Source organism: Pezoporus flaviventris, unplaced genomic scaffold (assembly GCF_033815535.1).
Source record: "Pezoporus flaviventris isolate CSIRO_AGI_PZ_B2104156 unplaced genomic scaffold, CSIRO_AGI_Pfla_v1 ptg000005l, whole genome shotgun sequence".
Lineage (NCBI taxonomy): Eukaryota > Metazoa > Chordata > Aves > Psittaciformes > Psittacidae > Pezoporus > Pezoporus flaviventris.
The window spans coordinates 9,552,641-9,563,390 of NW_026892553.1; the positions used below are offsets into that span (position 1 = coordinate 9,552,641).

Consider the following 10,750-nt stretch of genomic DNA (forward strand, 5'->3'; position numbering starts at 1 on the left):
CTTGTCCTTCACTTTTTTTAATTGTTAAAATTTATCCTACAGAATAGCAGGCCCCTTAAATCATTGAGAGGGTCTGGACTAATAAAGACATACTTACTAAAGGAGGATTGAGCTAGGGAACATGTAGATTAATAACACAAAAAGGGATATACACAAGAAGGGATATACACAAGCAGGGCCTGATGAGATGCAGCCCTGAGTGCCACGGGATCTTGTGAAAGTCCTGGCTGGACAATGTGATCTCAAGAGGTCCCTTCCAACATCCTGTTGAAAATTCCATAAATGGCTAAGGGGAAAAAAAGAAGTGGTTGCCACTTTTTGGTGTTAGCTAGACAGCATCTCAGACTGAGAAGAATACTTTCTGAATATGTGTAACTGAATAATTGTTGTTTGTGTCTATTTCCTTTAGTGGTTGTGAGTGGGAACAATTTTGTGTGCTGGCTGTTCTTCTATGGCAGAATTAAAGCACTTTGCTCTCTATGCTTCCTCACATTACTAATATTACTCATTATATTATTTATTATAATTTAGTAGAATTTAACAGCAGTGTAGCCTCTAGCCTTTTTATTAAACAGCAGTTTAATAAACTACATCTTAATTGTTTAATAACTTTGATATTTGTTGCGTGCTTGTGTTGGAATCTAGACAGTTTAAATTATGCCATGGATAGAATGCTATAAATGGATGATATTACTGTCTTCAGAAATAAAGGTGTGTTCATTTCTCTGGTTAAAGAATGTTTAACTTAAGCCTAAAGATTTCATAAATTTAATACTGAAGTCTAGTTAACTGTATCTCCTGAACTCTAAATGATGTTTCTTGATAGATCTATTATAAACAAACCTAAACTTGCCAACTTTGCCAGTTATATTGATAGCAAAATATTTGAACATTTGAAAGTTGTGGGTTGTTTTGGTTTGTTTTGTTGGTTTGTTTTTTTTTCCATAAACTGATTATTCTCAAAGCCAAGCTACTGATGTATTAAGTAGATCATATCAACATATAAGTGCTCTTTGAAAACTGCATGTCTGCGCATTTAGATGATTAAGTAGTGGTTATGCATGACTTGCTATGCTTGTGTTTGTGTAGGAAGTGGACCAGCTGCGTTTGGAAAGATTGCAAATTGATGAGCAGCTTCGACAGATTGGAGCTACTTCTAGGCCACTACCAAATCGTACAGATAAGGAAAAAGGGTACATGGCTGATGATGGTCCAGGACTTGGACGTGGTAGTCGACCTTACAGAAACAGGGGGCATAGCAGACGTGGTCCAGGTTATGCTTCAGGTAGGTAACTGGAAGTACACTGACAGTTTTAAAAGCAGCCTATTGGACTTCTCATTTCTTGAAAAAAGGCTGAACTTGGAAACAGACCTGTTAAAACAAGTTCAGTTAATACTGAATAATAGAATGATATGGGTTGGGAAGGACCTTTAAAGTTCACCTTGGTCAGAGTAAACATTACTTAGCAATAACTAAAAACATCAGTGTTATCAGCATTCTCAGGCTGAAAGTCAAAAACACAGCTTTGCAGCAGCTAGGAAGAAGGAAAAAAATGACTGCTACTGCTGAGCCCAGGACAAGTTCCAAATGCCCGCCATGGGTGGGGACACCTTCCACTAGACCAGATTGCTCCAAGCCCTGTCCAGCCTGGCCTTGAACACTGCAGTGAATGGGGCAGCCACAGCTTTTCCAGGCAACCTCTGCCAGGGCCACACCACCCTCACAGTAAAGACCTTCTTCCTAATACCTAATCTAAATCTACACTGTCAGTTTAAAGCCATTCTCCCTTGTCAAAAGCTCCTCTCCAGTTTTCCTGTAGGGCCTCCTTTAGGTACTGGGAGGCTGCTGTAATGTCTCCCTGGAGCTGCCTTCTCTCCAGACTGAACAAGCACAGCTCTCTCTCAGCCTGTCTCCATAGCAGAGGTGCTCCTCTGATCATTTTTATGGCCTCTGGACTTGTTCAAGCAGGTCGATGCCCCTCTTATGTTGGGAGGCACCACAACTGCACACAGTACTACAGGTGGGGTCTAATGAGAATGGAGAGCATCACTTCCCTCATTTCTTTTGATGCAGCCCAGCATACAGTCAGCTTTCTGAGCTGCAAGCATGTACTGCAAGCTCATATTGAGCTTCTCATCAATCATCTCAAGTCTTTTTCCTTGGGGCTGCTCTCGGTCCAGTCTGACAGATGGACCACATCAGACCTCCGTAGGCCAGGTTTCTCAAAAGTCCCACAGTCTAAATAGGTCAACCCCTGGTTGTGTTACAGGGGTCCTGTAACCATTCCATGATTCACCAGATTTGTGTGGCCTTTTCAAACCCCTACTCTTTGAGTAGGATTGATGAGGAAATGCCTGTGCTTGAATCCCTTACCACCATTCCTAGGCCTCTGTAACAATTCTTGATACTCTTCTGACTGCTCCTGGCAGTATTTCTGGTGCCCACATGGAACAACAGCAGTGGATAACAGTCAGTGAACTGCGCAAGTCTTGGTAGTTGACTTGAGTATTAATACATAGATATTTATGCTACAGATAATATTCTTAGTAAAATGTAGTGCTTATATGTCATCTATGCTTATTACCATGCAGTTCCTGTCTCTTACAGCATGCTTATGTCTTCTGCATTATGAACTCTTAAGACAAGGATTTTTATCGGTTTTGAACAGGTCTTAATTATAAAGCTACAGTTTTCAATTGAGCCTATAAGAGACTATCTTAATGTAAATGTTTGTAAGTGGTGCTATGTAGCTCTATGTGCAGGAAAACTGTTTTTCTCATATTAAAATGAACTTGTATGTTTTTACTGGAAGGGCATAGTCACTGAAATAGTGTTCCTCTGTAAAACCCTGTATAATTCATTAATGAATGGCTTTCAGGATTGTGCTTCTTTAGAGCAATCTGTTACTGCTGTCTATAACATAGGTCAGCTGGTGTTTGTCCTGACTGAAAGGCCTGAGGCATGAGCTTAATAAGACAGCTACATAATAAAATTAATGTCTTTGCTGAAGCCATTTTGCTGTTTTTAGAAGATGAGAGCTCACCTGGCTAATAACAGAGTTATGGGGGGGGGGCATGCATTTGGGAAAAGACCCAGTTTTTATGAGTGAAGGTGATCTATTAACTGGAAAAACTGTAATGGACATTTACTTTGAATTTGTTACATTTCTAGCATTCTGACTTTGTTTTCTGCTTTTGCAGTGTGTTACAGCCTGTTTCATGATGGAACTTTTTCTTTTGATAGAGGAATTGTGGTGAGGGCAGACAGGACAGGTTATATTCAGACCTAGGTTTTAGAAATACGACTAAGTTTAGGCTATGAGCCTTACGCTTTACAAGACTTAATACATACCAATAATATATTGATAGGCTGATAACACAAAGTAACTATAAACATAGGGCAAGATTATTTAACCTTAAACACACTTCTTTTACTTATATCTGTCTTGATTTTTTTTTTTTTGAAGTTATATATATAACACAAATTTCCGTGTTATCTGTGATATAGAGGTTGGGAGGCAAAAAAAAATCTCAGAACCGTGTATTAACGAAAAAAGTAGTTTTTTAAATGCATACTTTTTTTCAATCTACTCTAGTATTTTCATGCTAAGCTACACTGGCATGTTTGGATTTTTTTTTTATCCTCTTGATAGGAACTAATTCTGAAGCATCAAATGCTTCTGAAACAGAATCTGATCACAGAGATGAACTTAGCGATTGGTCAGCAGCCCCAGCAGAAGAAGAGCGAGACAACTACCTTCGTAGAGGAGATGGACGGAGACGTGGAGGTGGTGCAAGAGGGCAAGGAGGGAGGGGGCGTGGAGGATTCAAAGGTAAATGTAGACCTCATTTTGAAGAAGAGGTCAGTGTTGGAATCCATACACAAAGTCACTCCTGTTTTGTAGTCTGCTCTGTCCCAGTGGCTGCTTCGATTTCTCACCACTTTGTCAATTTCTCAAATTGAGTATTTAGTTTCAGATGTGTTGAATGTTAACAGAGGGAAATAACCCCTTTTGACCTTCTGGCCACACTCTAACACAATCCATTAGTTGGCTGTCATTGTTGCAACAGCATGCTCTTATCTTACTCAAGTTGTCCACCAGGACAGTTCCTTTTTTGTGGAGCTATTGCATACAATCAATCCACAGTGTGTGCTGTTGCCTGGAGTTATCTTGTTGAAGCTATGGGACTTGGGATTCATCTATAAAGCTAATGAGTCTTCTGTCGACCCATTCCTTCAACTTGTTGAGGTCCTTGTGATTAGTGGCCCTGACCTTCTGTGTATCAAACAACTTCCCACAGTTTGGTGTCATATGCAGAATTGCTGAGGAGGCATTCCATACCAGTGTCTCTTTATAGATTATGTAAAGCCACTCTTCCAAATATAAATTTGGATAGCATTCTTAATCTTTTGCTTTCCTAATATGCATCTTGTCTCAAGTTTGTGGGCTGTGCCTTCACACATAGAGGTCAAGAAACCAAGTTGTAGTTTGTCAGTGGACGTATAAAACATTTTTCTGATGTGTTACTAGTTCATCTGTCTGTATTCCAATCATCTTGTATTTGATTTTCATGCAACAGGATAGCATAAGGTTGTAATTTGTGTTCAGTGGAAAGCATCATGCAAAAGTAAGATGTGAGAATAAGCAAGCTTAATACATACGTTACATAATGTGAAAATTTATTACACTTACTTGTTCAAAGATTGTCTACAACTCTGCTTATTTCTTGAAATGTTTTTTTCAGTAAGACCTTTTCTAAAAAAAAGGTAATGTGGAATTGAGAGAGCAAAGAAGCCGTTAGAAACCGTGTGAACACGTTAAACCTTACTGAAATTGACTGTGTTCTTTTCTGTGGTTAACGATTTTGAGAGGTCAGTAGATAGTCACTTTTACACTGTGGTGGTTTTAAACACTTGGATTTGTCTCCTTTGGTTACACCTGAGAACATTTTGGTAATGATTCTTGGCCCATAGTTTCAGAACTGTTATGTTAAGAATATTTAATGCTCCTTAGCGTGAAAATTTTCAAGTCATTCCATATTATGCTTGCATAAATCTTAAGTAGAATAAGATACGCCCTTGTCAAGCAACTTAGTAAGTTAATTCTTCTTACAGGAAATGATGAACAGTCACGATCAGATAATCGTCAGCGTAACTCCAGAGATGCAAAAGGGAGAACCACAGATGGATCTCTTGAGGTAATTCTTCTCTTACTGGATATCTGCAGTGTTAAAAAATGCATGTGTCCTATGCTGACATTAGAATCTTCAAAGACCTAGCTGACACAGTAGCCTTGTGGTTCCTTATTCCCTAATTCCCTGATCAGATCTACAAGAGTTCTGTGTCATTTTTGTAACTTACATCTAGGAATTTGAGCATATCAGGCTGTGTAATGATGCAGCTTTGTGATGTGATCTTAGCTCTTTGGTTTAGAACTCGGAGTCCTAAGGATTTACTAGCCAGTTTGATTTCAGTCTTTGTTCTTACTAGCTTTTTGGTTTTAGCTTTTATTTCTTTGTGTTTTGTGTTTTTATGTTGCCTATATATCTGAGGAAGGAAAATTCTTAATGCAAGTACGTTTTGTTGCATATATTTATTCAGGATGATATTTTATGTATATATTTAAAGTTTCCCCACGTGGAAACTGTTCTTGCTTCAATGATAATGTGTACAAACCTACCAATTTTAGCTGCATAGGATGAGTTATGTTGGGAGGAAGAAATAATAAGTAACTGTAAGCTGCTACCTTCTGTGTGGTACTGGGAGTCATGGTTCCAAAGGGAGGTGGAGATGACTTTTGGTCTGGTTTTAGAAAGCCTGTTTAAGAAAAGAGGAGATAAAAAAATGGAACAAGTGACCAAATGCTTAATTTTCCAGCCTGAGCCTGAAGGTGTAGTACCTGAATATGCATCTGAAATGCAAACAAGTAATATGCAAAAAGAAAATTTTTATGGTCGCACAACATTTATAGCCAATTAGTAATGAACTTCTGTTTGCAGTAGACAGTGGAGAATAAGGAATTAAGGCTTACTCCCCTTTCCAAACATAAAAATTTTGCTTTCAAAATATTCTTTTGAATTTTTCTACAACCACTTTAAAAAAGCCGCAGAAGTTTTTTGGGGTGGATTAAATTTCAGATTCATAAGGTGGCTGAACAGATTTACTTTTGGGGGGGGGGGTGTTAGTATTGTTTAATGGCAGCTTTTCTATGGTTTTGGTTTGGGGGTTTTTGTTGTGTTTGGGTTTGTTTTGGGTTTTTTTTTGACATTGGTTTTGTCCCCTAGAAAAATGTATAGGACAAGTAGCAAGTTCATCTGCTGTTAATTCTTCATCTTGCGCAGATGCACAGGGAAAAAAAATTTAGCTCCCAAGGCAAGGTAGACAGGAAGTTTTTGGGGTTTTTTTTAGGTGAAGTATGTGGCAGTTTTGAGCAGAGAAGAATTGGTGCACTCTCCGTTTCAGCTGGATACATTCTGCACAGCCGTAAGAGTGCACTACTAGTTATGCCTCTTGACTAATGAATAGTGCTGCTCCCAGGCTGCTCAGGTAGCAAACGCAGAAGGGGTAGATGAAAGGAAGAGGGGGCTTTATGTAACTCTAACTTGTTCCAGATCAGAATTGACTGCAATAATGAAAGGAGTGTCCACACTAAAACATTACAGAATACCTCCAATGAAGGTAGTCGGCTGCGCACGGGTAAAGAACGTAATCAGAAGAAAGAGAAAACGGACAGCGCAGATGGTCAACAGCCGCTGGTGAATGGCGTCCCCTAAACTGCAGAATCCTGAAGTCACATTTCCTATACTGTTTCAGTAATTCCTATTCCATGTTAGAGAAACTTGTTAGGCCAAAGACAAATAGTAGGCAAGATGGCGCAGGGCATGAAATGAACATATGTTCTCTGTTAGCCTTTTTTAACATCAACAGTATGCAGTTCTTTTCAGAATAAGAAGTTATTCAAATATTTGCATAAAAATATCTGAATTTCTGAAAATCGCTTTCAAGTACATATTGCAGTTCAAACAATGAAAGATTCTTTTTTGTTTGTTTTAAAAATACTGAGCTGTGCATTGGTAAACTTTCTGTTCAGTTGTACTGTTTTAACACATCGGGTCAAATTCACTGCTCAATTTCAATTTTCAGAATAAATAGTGTTTGCAGTAATCAAATTGGCTTCTGTTTTCAATCTAACTTACAAGTTCTTCATGAAATGCTATGTCGTTTTATGTCCTGTGTCAGTTCACATTCTGGTCCACCTTTTTCAATATTTTAGTGGACCCTGAAATATGTGTGATGTAACAATTGTCATTTTCATTAGCAAAAAAGTTGTATGATCTGTGCCTTTTTTATATCTTGGCAGGTAGGAATATTATATTTGGATGCAGAAATCAGGGAAGATGAGTTGGTAACACTAAATGTAAAATATATGTAGCAATCCTTGTCAGACGTTAGTACTTTATAGACAAGTGCATGCTTTCCATAATTTTTCCTTACATAAACATTGAGTTAGGCAGTTATAAGAATAGGAAGTTTATTTTGCACTGAAGATTTGGCAAATAGTGTTATTGAAAAAAGGTTGTAATTTTTTTCCTTTGTAGGCAGTACAGGAGCTTTTCTCTTTTTTTCTTAAAAAATAATAAAAAACCCCTTTCCACTGTGGAAAACTAAAAAAAAAAAAAGAAAACTCATTGTTACTGAGGGAACAAGTGTAATGTGTTCACAAGCTAGTAATGTGTGCCTGCTATTTGGCCAGATGACCAGTTCAAAGCACTGATGTTTTTCATCCTCCCAGATTTTTTTGAATTGCTTATTTTAGTTCAGGGGCCATCTCAGGAGAGGTAGGAAGAAAATGACCACGTGTAATGCCCTGGAAAGTACAGATACAGTAGTTGGAGATACTGGAGGTAGAAAAAAAAGTCATCATATTTTGAGGTACAAGGTCTGAATTACCAGCCCATTCTAAGGTGTCATGGTATTTGATCCAAAGTACAGTTGTACACCTGGGAAGTGGTGGGGGAAGCTGTGCTTTCTTTTATTTTGGATCATACATTAACTTACTGAGCAAAACTGTATAAGGACCTTTATTTTAATCCATTTTTATTCAGATTGCTCCAGAAGGAGAGCCGCTGTTTATGTACAGACTTGTACAAACTTGATCTGATGTATTTTGTGAGTTTTGTTTCTTTGGTTTTTTCATTCTTTTTTTTTCTTGCATACAGGTGAGCATACTAAAAATGGCAAAGAACTGCACATGATTTAACAAATATAAAAATGTCTTAAAAAGTATTGCCAAACATTAATGTTGATTTCTAGTTATTTATTTTGGGAATGTATAGTATTTGAAAACAGAAATTGGTACCTTGCACACATCATCTGTAAGCTGTTTGGTTTAAAATACTGTAGATAATTAACCAAGGTAGATTGACCTTGTAATGTAACTGCTCTTGGGCAATATTCTCTGTACATATTAGCTACAACAGATCGGATTTTATGTTGACATTTGTTTGGTTATAGTGCAATATATTTTGTATGCAAGCAGTTTCAATAAAGTTTGATCTTCCTCTGCTAACTGATGTTGATGCAATCCTTATAAATGATTGCTTTTAAAAATCTCAACTTACAGAAAGTAGAAAAAAGTATTTCTTTATTTAGACTTTAATGGCAGCCATTGTTTATTTACACATTTCAGAAGGCTTTTAAAATATTACCAGTTTTCAAAACTATGGCACATAACGCTCAAGAAAACACAATCTCATGATGAAATGCTACAGTACCTGTTGAGTTGTCACACTACGTGCACTGTATTTCTCACATTCAGTGGTTGAGTTTACTAAGGTGCTAACTAGGTTAAAATGTGAAGTTACTAAACTAGTCTGACTCATTCGCTGCATTCCATTTTCAAACGCATTTTGGGGTTATGACCTTCAGTATTTGTGTGCTTAACATGTATCCCTTTCAGTTCATATTGCAGTGGTTTTAAATGTTATTAAATTTCAACAAATTAAACTGTGAATCTAAATGTACAATCTTATTTTGAAAAGTCATGTTGTTACAAAACTTGAAAGTGCAACAAATGTCTGATGCTTAAGTTCAGGTTCATCCTATTGGTAACTTATAAAGTATGGTCTAATGAATTAAAATTATTTTTAAAATAAAGTACTTTCAAAAGAGTGAGAGGTATTTGTGGATGATGCCAAAGTCTAAATTCAGTAGTGTTAAGCTCAAAGCTTATAAATTAGCAAATACTTACAGAAATAGGAAGTTTGTGTTTTCTTTCTGTACTAAATGTGTTTTTGTCAGTGAAGGTGGGAAGTTAAGATTTTTCAGAGTTGGTATAAAACCTTGGCAAGGGGGAAAAGAAATAATCTTTGTATACAGCTTTGGAACATTGATAAAAATCTCTATGAACATTCATGAGCTCAAGAAGCAACTAAGTTTAGTTTCTTGAATATAGAACTTATTTAAATTACTTAGCTCTATATCAGCTTTTTCAGCCATTTGTGTCTATAATATTAAGTACCATACACCATGCTTGTTTTCAACAATCCAGAAACAAAATTGAGCACTGTATGACACTAAGCATGGGCTGTGTGTTCTTTGTGGGAGGACTTATTGTGAAAAATAACTTGTTTTCCTGAACTACAGTATGTTTCCCTGCAGAACCCTCCAGTGTTGACATTAAAAGGCAATAGATTAATTAGGTTCCAGTGAGAGTTCCTCAGTCACTTCAGGAACCCTGCCGTATAATTACGGTAAGTGGCATTTGGTATTAATCTGCAAGAGGAAAGGTGGATCTCAAATTTTGTTATGCTGTGTATTTTTTAAGATTTTGTATATTTCCAGAAGCAGTAAGATTTTTAGTGGAATACCTGATGGGGGGAGATGATGATGCTATTTTTGGTGGGTACTTTAAAGATCAGTACTTTGGTTTTCATCCTAAGTGATGCTAGTCAAGGTCTTTTCCGTCTGTGTTCACATCCATAATAGTCAGGGTGACTAGAGCTTTTAATGCCTTGACAGTGTAAGTCAGCTTTATCTATGTTAGGAGCAGTGGGGTTAGTTCTTCAGAGTTGGGTTCGGAATAGATTCCAGTTTGATCTGCAAAGTTCTCCTTCCCAGAGTTTGACTAGGCTTAAGTGTGGTACTACAATACCTCTTTAATTTTCGACAGTTTGAGTCTGCTGCAGCAGACTCTGGATCTTTGGCATGCATGAAGGGATGGATCTTCTTTACTGCTTTTAACAGTTTTTCAAAATGTATCCCACGTGTCCTGCTTTCATGATTATGGAGGTCATCAATCTTGAGCAGTTTGTGATGAAGGTAAATAATTTCTACTAATCCATAAATAAAAATAGTTACCACTTCATGTTGCTGAAAGTTTCTTTGCAGTAGACTTCAAAGTAGTAATTTTTGTGTGCTTTGAGTGCTATATAGAAGTGGGTAATAAAGAAGATCAGCAATCACAGAATGGTTTGGGTTGGAAGGGATCTTAAAGGTCATCCTGTTCCAGCCCCCTGCCACGGGCAGGGACAATTCCACTGCAGCAGGTTGCTCCAAGTCCTGTCCAATCTGGCCTTGAATGCTGCCAGGGATGGGGCAGCCACAGCTTTTCCAGGCAACCTATGCCACTGCCTCACCACCCTCGCAGGGAAGAACTTACCCATAGGTGATTGGTTTGTGTTTCTGCTCAGGGTTCAGTAGAACAAGACTTTCTTAATTTTTTTTTTTTGCACAGAATAGAAGAAACCA

General features: G+C 37.6%; 1 protein-coding gene across 4 annotated transcripts in view; it reads left to right on the forward strand.

The window, feature by feature from the left end:
* FMR1 (fragile X messenger ribonucleoprotein 1) overlaps positions 1-9,172 on the forward strand; it is a 32,904-nt gene extending 23,732 nt beyond the window's left edge. Inside the window, exons 12-15 of one of the 4 annotated variants that reach the window (XM_061445959.1) lie at positions 1,090-1,285; positions 3,654-3,833; positions 5,117-5,199; positions 5,699-5,984. In XM_061445959.1, the coding sequence (XP_061301943.1) occupies positions 1,090-1,285; positions 3,654-3,833; positions 5,117-5,199; positions 5,699-5,980 (741 nt within the window). In that variant the 3' untranslated portion in view covers positions 5,981-5,984. Of the gene's footprint in view, positions 1-1,089; positions 1,286-3,653; positions 3,834-5,116; positions 5,200-5,698; positions 5,985-6,612 lie in introns of those variants that run through there. The other 3 variants (XM_061445960.1, XM_061445963.1, XM_061445964.1) reach the window with 3 other exon arrangements.
* The last annotated feature ends 1,578 nt before the right edge of the window (positions 9,173-10,750 follow it).